A 14,033-nucleotide genomic window follows, 5' to 3' on the forward strand; every position below is an offset into this window, starting at 1 on the left:
GGCGATGCTGGGTGCAGGAGCTCCTGAGTTAAGCGGCCATCTCCGTTGCTGCTGAATCTGAACAATAGTTTGAACCACCAAGATGTGGTGGAAGAAGAAGAAGCTGGTTAAGAGAGGTAAACCCGTACAGTATGAACTACATCCAGGCAATCAGGGGAAATTGACTTCTGATGGACTGGAGCTGGATGGAAGAAGAATGTCCAGGTTGATGTGAAAGGCTGGAAACATCTTATAAAAGGGGACAGCTATGTAAAACAAAACAAAAAAACCCTGTACAAAAGTGTACAGTACTTAAACAAATAATCTAATGGCCATTCGAATAAGATTGCAAGAGCTGAAATGTTTGGGCCAAATGCTTATCCAGGCCCGATTGCAGAATGGTTGGAATTCTTCCCACAGTAGTTCCTTTCCTTGCACCAGGCAAAGTTAGGGATCAGTCACACTAGATGCAGTGCGTTCCGGCCCGATTTTGGCTGGAACGCACTCCCTCACATTGCGGCCGGCTCACTTTTTAGTGGGGAATGAGGGGGTGTGGCGGGCCATTTAAGTGAATGACGCCGTAGCCACGCCCTCCGGCTGCAATGCGATCGCCCGCACGTGATCGCAAGGCACATTGTGCCTGCGGTCCGATCCTGTGCGGGGCGATCAAAATGCTACAAGCACTATTTTGATCGCATCGCACAGGGCCAGGGCCGATCGCATTGCAGCCGGAGGGCGTGGCTACGGCGTCATTCACTTAAATGGCCCGCCACACCCCCTCATTCCCCACTAAAAAGTGAGCCGGCCGCAATGTGAGGGAGTGCGTTCCAGCCAAAATCGGGCCGGAACGCACTGCATCTAGTGTGACTGAGCCCTAAGCCTTCAATGTGCAGTAGTAGACCTTGCAAGAGATATACTTCCCTGCTTCCAAATGCATGTGCTTTACTGACTCAGAGATCCCCATCTCTAAAGAACTGGGCTTTAAGAGCTTTGCTGTTAAAGACAGCGACTATTGAGCAGGGTGGTAAACCTGTCCTTAAGATATGAGATCTGACCTGTCTGGTAGAGGTCACAGGGTGTATGGCAGATGTTTGATCAGGTCACATCTGTCTGGTCCAGTCCAGCTAGGAGGATAACCAGAATGCCTTCTAGCTCAAGTCTATAAAGTAGGAGAAAAGGCATAGATCATGGAGTCACTCAAGCATTCACTACTTCTGCCAAAGGATCCCTGCATCTGGAGACAAACCAGCCCAGGTGTTTTTTTTTTTTACTTGGATGCCAGAAAATTCGCATTCGATGTTCTCCACATGCAAGGACAATTCCAAGGGGCCCAGTCACTGCTGTCTGTAGTAGTCTGCCTACCAATTGTCCACACTTGGTATATTAACAGCAGTCAAGGCTAAAGGAGTCCTGCCCAGACTAGAATTCATTTTATCTCTTATACCACAGCCAGACTTCTGGTTCCTCTCCAATGGTTGATGTATGCCATTACAATGGTGTTTGACTTGATCCCGATCAAATGATCCTGAACACAATTTGTCCAGTGTTGTAGGGACAGTAAAAGCGCATGGCACTCGAGAATGTTGACTGGAAGATGGGATTTCTCTGATGCCCAAAACTGAAGTCTGCTGGGAGTGAGTTTTTTGGTTTGCCAGTGTCAAAATCTTCCTGTTGCAGACAGTATAACCCAATTGCATCAGACTGAGTCCAGTGTCCCTTACCCAACTGTCATCATTGAATGGCTGGACAGGACACCAGGGAGGCTTTTATATTGCATTTCTTTTCCTGTGCTAGCGTATGCCCTCTAGCACATGCACCAGCACAGTACCTGTGTCACTGGACAGTGCAGAACAAGTGTCAGCCATTGTGTGTGTTTCTACTGTGCTGACACTTCAAAGACCTAAAAAGAAAAAACAAACTGTATTGGGGGTCAGATGTGTAATTTAGGTCCCTTGAAAACTCAGAAGGTGCTCATTGGATTTTTGGGCCGCTCTATGCAGCTGACTGAAAGTTTACAGGTGGTATGCTCATACTTGGGAGTATCAGAATATGTTTTTGGAGCATAATTCTAAGTACGACCAAGCGGTGCGTAAAAAAAGAAAAAATATATCTTAGTATATTTAAACCTTTGTGGTGGTGTAGGGGTGAATAACTTAATTTACTTATTTTTTTAAAAATGTTGCAAAAAATTTGGATTCCAAAATACTCACCATGGCTCTTGCCTAATACCTGGGGGTAATGTTTGCACTATCCTGGCATTTTAGGACCTAAAGAAAATGCAATAGGCAGACAGAACATCAGCGCTGATAAATGTCAAATAAACACTTAGTTAAAAAGAAAACTAGTACACAGACTAAATAATATGCACACCCCATAGTTTGTAAACTAAGAAATGTAGCAGAATATATTTTGGCCTACATGTATGAAAAAAGATTTAAAATGTTTAACAAAATAAGGGAAACAGTTTTCCCCCCCAAACATTGACACCAAAACATTGGTTACTAAATATCTCCAAAAGAAAACAGTCAAAAAAATTGTGGTACATTTTTGCATAACCAAGTAATTGTCAAAGTATCGCAGCACTTTTTTTTTTCCTGTTCTTTCACAAATCTAGGGAAGGGTCTAATTTGGCCGATTTCCCCCCACTTTGTAAAGATATTTTCTTGCTTTTTCTATCAAGTCCACAGGGCAGGAAGTGAATGTGTCCCATTTGGAGAGGTTTATAGACAGCAGAAAATAAACAGACCGGGGTTTAATCCTTCTATCCAAAACTGGCTATAAATACACTAAAGAATGTTAAAAAGCACAATCTGTAAAAAAAAAAAGGTTTATTTTAAGCACTTGTCCCACCTCCCCATCCTCCAACCCAAGCACTCTTGCAAAGCTTTGACCTTTTGTCGCCTGACACCTGCAGAAGTGTTGGATACCTGTGTTCCTCACTGAACTCTGTTGCACCTCCCACTGGTCCTTATGTCACTACATGACACAGAAGTGCCGTTTGTTCAGTGATTTGAACTATTGGTGGGTGACACAGGCATCCAACACTTCTGGAGGTGTCAGAAGTAAAGATTTTGGTGACGGCTGCAGCAGAGTGAGGATCATAGAACAGGGTGGCCTCTTGTTTTGCAGGTGGTGCTTTTTTATTTTTCTTAAGAGTTTCAAACTGATCATGCATAGTCCATGTCAATGCAGTTTCTGAATTATATAAAGGACTTTTTTTAATGACTGATGGGGAAAGTTCTGCATTTATCAAATGACGACATCCGATCAGCGAATGGCAAAAAATACTGTACCCAACACGTTACAAAATAGTTTGTATTATGGATTGGTCATCTTTGCATTCATAACAAAACTGGAGCGTTGGATATTTTTCCAGGAACAATACAACTCATTAGCTCCAATTCCGGCTGCTTTGCAAATGAGTCCCCTCCATCTAAATCTGAAGTGACTGCTATATCCAGGCTACAGGGATGTAGTAGACTAGAAGATATTCTTGAATCACTTATTTCAGCAAAACTACAATTTAATCATTTCAGAAAAAATGTGAAAATATATATATTATTTTTACAACAATTTGACAGACTTCTTGTTGCTAAACAGAAAAAAAAGCTCCCGCAAATATATTTTTATAATGTACAATTCAGTTTCAAATTTAAATACTCCTTATACACTGAGTAATCTGCATGTTGAATTTATTCAATACATTAAAATCTGCAATGTAACAAAACTTTGTTTTCGGCATATGAAATTTATAACACCATTTTAAAATGAACAAAAGATGGCTCACTTCATGTCACTATTTCCATATGACAACTAGTGTGCGTAGCACTAGTTCATCTCAACTGACATTAGCTGTTTGCTCTGTTTATTGGACGCGCTTCACAGATTACACATAGTACAAATAAGTGTGCCGGACTAAACAAAAAAACAAAACAAAAAAAACTTGAGGTACGAAAGTGGTTCAGAGATTACAGGTCATGCAGATCATGCTAAACAGCAGGGTGGGGGAGAAAAAAAAAAAAAAAAAAAAAAAAAAGAAAAATATGTGATGAGAGAACACTGAATAAAAATACAGAAAATGTGCATAACAAAAATTAAAAAAAATACACATCTTTGGTTACAAAGTAGGTTGAACAATTTCACAGTTTTTTTTTTTTAACCCACCCTAAAAAATTATAATAATTCACAGAAATTGTCTAAAAAGCATAGGAATCATGGCAATTTTCTGTTCTCTATTGCAAACAAGAGAAATGAACGAAAACATTATCTTCATCAAAATAGCTAATCTATCATTTATTTTGTATCACAACTGTTGCTCTCCTGTACAGGCGCATTATGGATCCGTACTTACACTCTTTACAAAATGTACATTCAAATTGGATCTTTGCTCTACTGTAAAATAAATACCAGAAAAGTAGATTGCTGTTAGTGTTCGATATATATTTATAGATGCCAGGATGCGTATGCTTAGTTATTGCCAAAATGCTTTCCCTACTAAATGCAATCCCTCCCCCTCTACGATTTATGATAGATTTACATTTATTCTCTAGATAAGGAAATAAAATAAAATAGAGTGTCTGTGACATTGTTCATACACATTATGAAAATAGCAGCCCTGTAATAAATAAAACACAAAAAACTTAAACTAATAAAAAGGCAAAACAAATATTACTTATATTTAAAGAACGGTGGCTCTTACTATGAATGCAATGATTAGATTTGCTTACAAAGAACTGACAAAACATGGCTCAGAGTATGATCTAAAGGAAACGCTCCCTGGAGAACCACAATAGCTCCGTAAGACCCCTTGCTGAATATCAGAGATTAACTGCTGTTTGTGGCAGCATTTTATGTTCTAGAAAACCCATTTTAAAAACAGATCTGTTCTGCGTCATCGTTCGCCATTTGCTAGATCAAGATAGCCGCTGTTGCTTGTTAACATATATCGGTTTATAAGGTGCAAACAACTGTCTCAAACACAAACAAGCATTTCAGCATAGTAAATAGGCACCCATAACACATGCAGATGTGCGCAGTAGTTATGTTTAACAATCTCGTATACACTTATAATGTACTTTCCTAAACAAACCATAAAGTGTTGTAAAAAAAACCAAAAAAAAAAAACCTACCGTTACGAAAGAGAAGATTTGTAAAATGTCATGCTCATTGTATGCGTATAACTTGTAGACAGGCTAGCTAGCATAAGACACTGTATCCAGGTGCAGTGAAATGAGCTGCATTGTGTTATCTACATTTATATCCTGTACATGGAATACTGTTAAGTCCATCCTCAGGGCAGATCAGTGATGACTAAAATGAGCACAAAGGGGATAAAAAGCATCTTCCTATCAGCCTTCTAAAAGTACTTCTTTTCTAGTACATTATGAGCAGAGAAGTTGCAATGTTGTACATTAGGGACTATGTTACTTTGCCTGACACCCAAAACGATATCTTGCATGCATTTTCAGATGACTTGACACTATATGGTTAAATTCTACATGCAAGTTTGTTCCTTGTTCTAGAGGGTTTCTATGACATAAAATGCTGCATTTCTCCCTTCTGCTAAAAGAAGGGTTCCACATGTACATAGTTATTGCCAGCATTCATGGATATACTGTCCTTAAAGCAAGGATTCAGCGCGTTTGAGATAATGCGTCTGTGCATCTAATGTATGTAGGTCTATAAAAGCATATACATACACTAGGAGCACATACACATCTTTCCAACTCTGTTAATACCTGATACACAATGCAATAGGTATCGCCTCTCTCACAATGAGGGCTCAGGGAGTACGATTGTCTAATACTGAAAAGGCCAAACACACAAAATGAAGCATGGCTACTTGCTCTTTTTTCGTTTCTCATTGTTAAAGTGGAAAGGTCAGCAGTGGCACACAAGGACAGATTGCTTTCAGTTAGCTGAACAAGGCGAGAAAGCAGTTTGTACAGTTTATGCAGAAGAGACATTCGGTTGTTGTGGAGGGTGTGCGGTCTGCGGAGCTGTAGTCACTGGAGGCTGTTGTTGGCTGAGACCAGCCTGGGCCGGCAGTTGTGACAGCTGATCGCTGTTAGAAAGGGATTTTAACAGTGCATTCTCACGTTCAAGTGTCGAGTTTTTCTCTATTAATTCCTTTATTTGTTCCTTCAGGACTTCCACCTCTTCTCTTACGGCGTACATCAGATGGCTTTTGACCAGGTCCTAGCAAATAAAAATAAAAGAAGTTTACAAAAATGTATACGGAGGGGGTTCTACAAATGGTCTATTTTAAAAGGGACTCCTGCAAATATAGATCAGCCTTATGAATAAAAACATTAACACAGATGCATGCAAGTGTGGTGACCTAAACTTCCATTAGACAGAGCTCACCCAAGCACATGTAAAAAGGGTCCAGTGTGGAAAGTCCAAGGCTGCCATAGAGAAAGCTACCTTTCTGGACATGTATCAAATGTTTGGTGCCAGTGGTGCTGGTCTATAAATCGCAGGTCTTATTCAAACAAAGCTCTACCACCCTATTACTATCAGTCTAAGGCAGGTGCACTGCACGGTCACTGCAATCATATAGGGCTACAGGGGAAGATGGCAGACCTTTGTTGACAGAACAGCAGTTCATACATCCATGGTTGTTGTTAACTGCCATAAAGCAAGCTGCTTGCCCAATGGATACATGAAAACATTTGACTATAAAATGGAGACAAAGAAGCTTCTATTACACCAGCATTTGTACACTTCAGTTTGATAGTTAATAAGGCAGACGCCTCCAGGTGGGAGTATGCAAGCAATATATATGTTCAGTAATAAAAAGAGAAGAAGATGTAATATATACCACCTCCCACCAACAGGTGGAGCTCTATGAAAGCTCAGAGAGCAGCTGTGATACTTGAATAGATTAGATTAAAATGAAGGACATCCTGCTTTTCTAATAGTGATAAGATCTTAACCCTTTCGCTGCCGGAGCAGTTTTGCATGCATTAGAATTAAATAGATCAAAGAGATACCCAACACACCAAGCTTCAAAATTGAGCATCAATAACTATGTTATCCCAAATTGTTCATAGGCTACGCTTTAAAAGCCTGTACGGTTCATCGGTTTAAGAGTTAACTGAATCTTGGAGCTAGAATTACTGCTCTCACTCTGGCATATGTGGAGATACAGAACATGTGTGGTACAATTGTAATTTTTGTACGCAGATGCACCTGACGTGTGTGCATTAGTATGTGCACATTAATGACCCAGATAAAACATGCAGCAATCTTTAAGCTGGTAATCTGGAACCTGTATACTGACCCAGAACAAGTATGAAGTTATACAAGTTCCACATTAAAGGTTTCCTTTAACAAGTTTAGAAGGACAGCCAAAAAAGCATGCAGGTAATGCTTCAAGCTTTGCAAATCAACTGTCCAGGATGAAGCCTGCAATGAATATTTGGGACAGTATTTCATACAGCAAACATCAGTTTGGGGAATGATTTGAAAATTTACAGATTTGCGATTTGTTTAGGCTCTACAAACCCTGCAATCTGTACAGGGGTGTGGAATTCGTATCGCCCGACGCCCGAGACATGTAGTTCCGGGCAAGTCGTTTTTTCACTGTTTTAGCCCTGCTACGGACAAGTAGCAGGGTTGGTTTGACTTTTTTAAACGAGCGGCGATGCGAGCGGGGGGCGTGGACCGGCGCTGCGAGCAGGGGGCGTGGATCGCCGAGAGCGTGGCCCGAAGCGTGCAGCGCCGAGAGCGGGGCCAGGGCATGGAGCAGTGACAGGCTCCGTCACCTCCCTCTGTCTCTGGCGGCCGCTGCTCGTTTCTGTCACAGGAGTTCTAGCACAGAGCTGTGCTAGAACTCCTGTGTTAATATTAACTCTTTCCAGCACAATGCCTAGTGCAAAATTATTTCAGCTCAGGTCCCCATCAACAATCGGTAACTAACCACAGTGCTTGTTAAGCATGTGACCACCAAGTCAAATATGAGACCGTAAGCACATGCAAGTTGGAGGCTTCAATGACAAAATAAGCCTTCAACCCTACAAATGCCTCTCTACATGTCACTGCAGCCTAAAGGTGGCAGTGTGTATCCGCTTAGTTCTGCAATTGGAAGATGCAATGAATGTATAAAAATATATATCTAATATAACACTACCTAGAGAGGGCACATAGCAAGCAGAGGGTCAAACAACTCAAAAATAAAAACTTAAAAATATATTTACATTACGCTCTTTCAGGGCTTAGGGTGTCTCACCAGTCAGCATGACCGGACTATAGCCTTGCAATTTATGTTAACATTTTTTGGGGACAGATAGAGCTTTCTTTTGGAGGTATATAACTACCACTCGGGGGTTATTTTTTTACTATATAATGAAAAAAGTACCGTAAATGAAAAGAAAAAACAACAAAGTTTCCCTACGTTATGTTATAAAACATCTATTCTTACCCATATTTTTGGTAAAACATAAAAGTCGGGGTCACGTCGGGTAAATAGACACCAAACATGTTAAGCCTTAAAATTGCGCGCGCCCCCAAAAAACAACCACACTGAAAATTGCCCATAGACGCTTTTACCGCTCATCAGTTTAGTGTTATAAGTAATTAATGGCTTTAAAATTATTGCTCACACTGCGACGTTTGCGGCGATATGCAACATGTGCGGCACAATCTTCGTTTTCGCACCCGATGCATATCTGCGTGTGTATGTGGGGGGCGAGGGACTTAAAAAACATTTTTTATGCCTCTTTTTTTATGATTCTTTAATTTTTGTATTATTTTTTTTTATACAACGTTTTTGCTATTACATGGGGGGTTAAGAAGCCCCCTATGTGATAGCCAATTTACACGACAGGTCCTCTTTATGGAGACATCAGGGGTCTCCCAGACCCCTATCAACTAGGGACCCCGAGAGAAGCTGATGAAGCAGAGAGCGGCTTTATCAGCTTCTGTAGCTGGAGAGTGACACTGAATGCAGGAAGTGATTTAATATACATCACTTCCTGCATTCGGGGACTGAGAGGAGATCAAAGGGAGTTTGTGTACCGATCTCCCTTTGATCTCCTGTCACAGAGCCGTGATGGTCCCAGCCGCATTGGGCACAGCGGATCTCGGGACCGGCAACGGCAGTGACAGCTGCTCTAGAGACGCCCGATCACTTGAATGTAAAGCTCCCGGCCGGCCGGGAAGCTGCTCGTCGGGCTCCACCGTCCTCTAGTCACAGACGAGCGGATTTTTCAAGCCCTGCCTATAAAACTCCCAATGTAATCATATGTAATAAAAACAACAAAACCCTCTTAAGCCACAAAACTAAAACGGTGCAAAAAAGCATTATATAAAATTAAATAAGTGCATGAAAACAATTTACATCCTCAAATATCCATCTCATTCTATATTGCAACACTCCATCCAAATAAATAGTAAAAAAAAAACTAGAGGTTCAAATACAGGATCCCGGTACTCTTTTGGCGGTAATTTAAGCGTTGATGAAATCTCTTAGTTATAGTATCTTGTAAGAACAAACAAGTCTCCGTATGTCAGCTCAGAGATAAAAACTTGTATCAAAATGTATCAGAAGAAAGATTTTTCCAAATATATCTCAACCTTGTAGAAGATATTCATTCATCCGGTTTATACATTTAATTCTCCTAGAGATGGTTATTAATCATCTCCTTATATAATAAGCATATGTTTGTTAACTCCACATATGCATGGGTTCAACAGATCTTATTGGAAACATTGCAGTATCAAACATTCTGGTAAAAGCATGAAATGCCTCAGAGGAACCAATCCAAGATCTATCATTCAAAAACTGTGTCCATATTTCTCCCAGCCAGTACAGTTCTATTATTATTATACAGGATTTATATAGCGCCAATAGTTTGCACAGCGCTTTACAATATAAGGAAGCCATTACAATCACAATACAATTCAAGACAAGATGGTAAGGAGGGCCCTGCCCATGAGGGCTTACAACCTAAAAGGGAGGGGCAAGTGATACATGAGGAGGTAGCTGTGCGGGGATGATTGTTTGAGAAAGTGATTGTTCAGTGGTTAGGTTGAGGTGGGATAGGCTTCCCTGAAGGCATGGGTCTTAAGGGATTGCCTAAAGGCAGTCAGTGTGGGAGATAGATGACAGGTTGGGGTAGAGAGTTCCATAGGATGGGAAAGACTCTAGTGAAGTCCTGGAGGCGAGCATGGGAGGAGTTGATGAGGGAGCTGAAAAGCAGGAGGTCTTGTGAAGAACGGAGGGGACGGTTAGGGTAATAATTTGAGACCAGGTTTGAGATATAGCCGCAGTGGGTTAAACTATATAAAAAACAAACCGGTTGAATGAACATCTGCTACATGGATGACATAGGTGGAAAAATCTTTCTTCCAATACAAGTTTTCATCTCTGATCTGGCTCTGGACATACGGAGACTCGTTTGTTCTTACAAGATACAGATTACAGAGATTTCAAAGCTTCAATTGCCGCCAATAGAGTACCGGGATCCTGTATTTAAACCTCTAGTTTCTAACTATTTGGATGGGGTGATGCAATATAGAATGGGAATATTTGAGGATGTATATAATTATGCCTTGATGTACTTAATTAAATGTAATGCTTTTTTTCACCTCACTTTTCGTGGCTCTTTGTCTGAGGTATCTCCATTCTCAAGGGGGCTTTGTTTTATTACATACAAATAAAAACTTTCCCTTAATAAAAATAAAAAAAAGTGTGCCTAACCATGTTAAATGGTTAGAACATTTCTGTGTCTCTGTTGGGGAGATGTTAGCTTGTTTCCTGCCTCAGACACATGACAGGAAGTGAGAGGTGAAAAAAAATTGCATCTGATGTTGTTGCATGAGTATAACCAATATAGGATTTCTTCTATAGTTCTGTAGACCCAGACAGTAAAAAAGCCGAAGTACACCTGGAATGCCAATATGTCATTATCTAAAGAAAATAAAAAAATTGTACCACATATACACAAATATAAGAAATTAGCGATTTGTAAGACAGAATACATGGGCCAGAGAATTTAGTCCGAATCATGTAATAGGCCAGTGGGAGGACATTACTAAATGATTTCCAAAGAGTGAACATGTGAGGTAATGTGGGAAAGCCTTGACAAAGTATGACTCTGACATAATCAGGTGATGATTGGAGATTACGTGCTCATCAGCGATATGCAAGCTTTACGTCTAGATAGCTGCATGTATAGTTCATACTTTGACACTTCCCTTTCTCAGGCAGCTCTCGTGGTGAGAAGAACATCCTGTCCTTTATAGGGGACATAGAACAAGCAATTCATTTTAACTGCAGATATCGATGAAGTACTACAATATACCTGAATAAAATGGATATGAACGCAAAAAGCAGAAGTTACCTGACAGATAACCTTTGGAACAACTACGCAGATCTATGGCCCAACAGAAGATTATTATACTTGCATTTAATGAATCCCCTGTGATGGTTTTATCCAGTCAGGTGTGACCAGTCTCATGCACCTTTTTTTGGAGGCATGACTAAAACGTATTCCTCCTAAAATGATCCTGCCTTGAGAGAAGTACAGGTTCTGCCAATGTCGACTTTCTGAAAATACTAGTTGACTGGCTGTTAAGCTGACCCACTTCTCTTTCTTTACCGCCTACTAGTAGATATGCAGGACAGGAAAGTCAGAACTTGTCTGAGCAGATCTGATTCAAATAACTTTATAATTGTAGTTACGTAAATCTCACTTGCTTCAATGTCTACAGTTATGTAATGCAAGTTTTCAGTTAACATAACATGTAATACTGCCATTCACCAAACGCCAGTCAAGTATAGGGTGGCTATGCACTACCTAATAAAAGCAAATAAAATTAAAACGACTTCCATCAAGCTGTGCAGGGATGCTATGGCAAGCACAATCTTGTGTGCACATCCATATCCCATGCATGTTGGGAAAAATGGTTGTCACATTGCAACAGTTTTTAGGATTAAGATGACAGAGGTTTATCATCTGAAATGTGCAGTAAACAAACTAACCCAACAACTTTAGAATCAAAAGAAAGGTGATTAAAGGCAGTCCTGCCAATCTAAATCCATGTCCTATACAAAATATAGCAATTAAGGAGATTACTTTTAAAATCAAAAGAGAAACTTTTCTAGAAAAACATGCTGGCTAATTTTAGAAGTCATGACTCTACTTACCATTGCCTGTTCAATCTTGTTGTCGATGGCTACCACATTTGCACTTGATGAACTATAGAAGGGAAAAACAATTGACAAAAATAAGTTTCAACAAAACATAAATAAACTATAATCATTTAATCTCTTGCTGCTGGCCCCCACCAGACCTTTGAGGGGGTTTCTACGGTGGGATGTGGAGGTGGGCTTCCTAATCATATGATCATTGATTTGCTGTCTCAGTGATCATGTGATCGGGAGCCCATCAATCGCAAATGCGTTAGGGGAACAAGGAGCATTTAATCCTTGCACCCCTAACAGCTGGCACCCTCCTCTTTCCCTTTGATAGTGCAGATTCTGGGCAAGCCCTCAACCTCCCTTACAATGCAGGGATGCTGGTCCTGCAATGGATGTGACATCAGACCGACAGTGCAGAAGAGAAGCGGCTACGGGGGAACTGTAGGAAGGAGGAAACATCCTGGACAAAAACGAGCATTCAACCCTTGCCGTACAGGGGAGTTTTAAATTTTACTATAACGGACATACTATACTGGAAGCTTGCAAACAATAAAAGCGTTTTACACTCAACAGAACTTTAAAATGGACAGGCATTTGAATACATAATCTCACTCAGTCTTCTTAAAGATATGTGGTAAGGACGAGAAAAAAAAAAAAGGAGGAATTTCTGCACTGAATTTGGAAATCACAGGCCAGTTACACGTGCAGAACCTACACAAGGAAGTTGCTACAATACACACAATGTCAATTGGCGGTCAATCTTTGTCAGCTTCAATAAGGACACATTTATATGGCCGCAGAGGGCCATTCACCATCATGGAGAAGTGTATTTCTGTGTCCAGGGGCCACAGGTGTTTGTGTAGAACTGTAGCCAGTACAAATCAATGACATGCTAACAGATGCCACAGCCCTATGCATGTAGTTACGCGAGTACAGGGAAGAAAATGTGGCCCTAGACACAGACAGTTGTGCCCTGGGCCACTCATCCATCTCTGTAAGCATGTAACTTCTTGGATGTGCGGTTACATACGTATAGCTGTGGCATCTGTCAGTCTGTCCTAGATTTGTAGAGGCTACTGCCCACGGCTTCATGTGAACACCTGTGACTCCCGGGTGCAGAAATGGGCCTTCTAAGTGGACAGCCCCCTCTGGATGAGGTTCCTATTAACAGCAGTTAAAAAAAAAAATATGTGTACAGTTGAGAATCTAATGAAAAGAGAATTTCTCAGACTATTTTAAAAGCCACAAATTCTGTCCTTCATGAATGGTCAAATGATCAGATTAGCAAAATGAATTGTTACATTCATTATTCTCCAAATAAGTCATTTTTACCCACGCCGCATTCCACATTAAACAAGTTCGTTTTCATTCAATCGATTTCCAGAACAAGGTCATGAATAACAGTGAGTTCACATCACCCAGCTCTCTTTGAGGACACCCTGACACAGGTGATGAGTCAATGATCTGGTTTAGGGAACAGTGGCCTAGATACAGGTAACTTATCTGTAACATCCCATTTCATGTAACTATATACAGAACAAGTACTGAATGCTGTACTTTTCCTCTTCCCTGTAAGGTGTGGCCATGCATTTCTTAGCGCTAAGTGCTCTAGTGTTTAACCATTTCAGCTCTCGTACCTGTATACCTTTCATGTACCAGAACAATGTTTACGTTTGCATTACAGGCTTGTTTATTTGGGGACAACTTTGTTATTACTTTGGCAATATTTTGTTTTCTATAGAATCTAAAAACCAAAAGACTCAAAAAAAAAAAAAGTAGTTTTAGTAGTTTTACTGGGAAGAAAACGTATACATTTTATTCTATAAATTTGTCCCATTAGAATTGTAAATATTTATTTCTTACACACTTCTTCCTGAAGCCTGGACTTGGGAAGGGCAAATATTTC

At 40.4% G+C, this 14,033-nt stretch overlaps 1 protein-coding gene across 1 annotated transcript in view; it reads right to left on the reverse strand.

Moving 5' to 3' along the window:
- Window positions 1-4,329: 4,329 nt before the first annotated feature.
- Window positions 4,330-14,033, reverse strand: part of TSC22D2 (TSC22 domain family member 2) — a 48,713-nt gene continuing 39,009 nt past the window's right edge. The window contains exons 2-3 of the mRNA XM_018571760.1: window positions 12,134-12,185; window positions 4,330-6,177 (exon numbers count right to left, since the gene is read on the reverse strand). Coding sequence (XP_018427262.1) covers window positions 5,929-6,177; window positions 12,134-12,185 — 301 coding nt within the window. The 3' untranslated portion in view covers window positions 4,330-5,928. The remainder of the gene's footprint in view (window positions 6,178-12,133; window positions 12,186-14,033) is intronic.

The sequence above is a fragment of the Nanorana parkeri genome, unplaced genomic scaffold, assembly GCF_000935625.1.
Source record: "Nanorana parkeri isolate BGI_ZX_2015 unplaced genomic scaffold, ASM93562v1 scaffold1830, whole genome shotgun sequence".
Lineage (NCBI taxonomy): Eukaryota > Metazoa > Chordata > Amphibia > Anura > Dicroglossidae > Nanorana > Nanorana parkeri.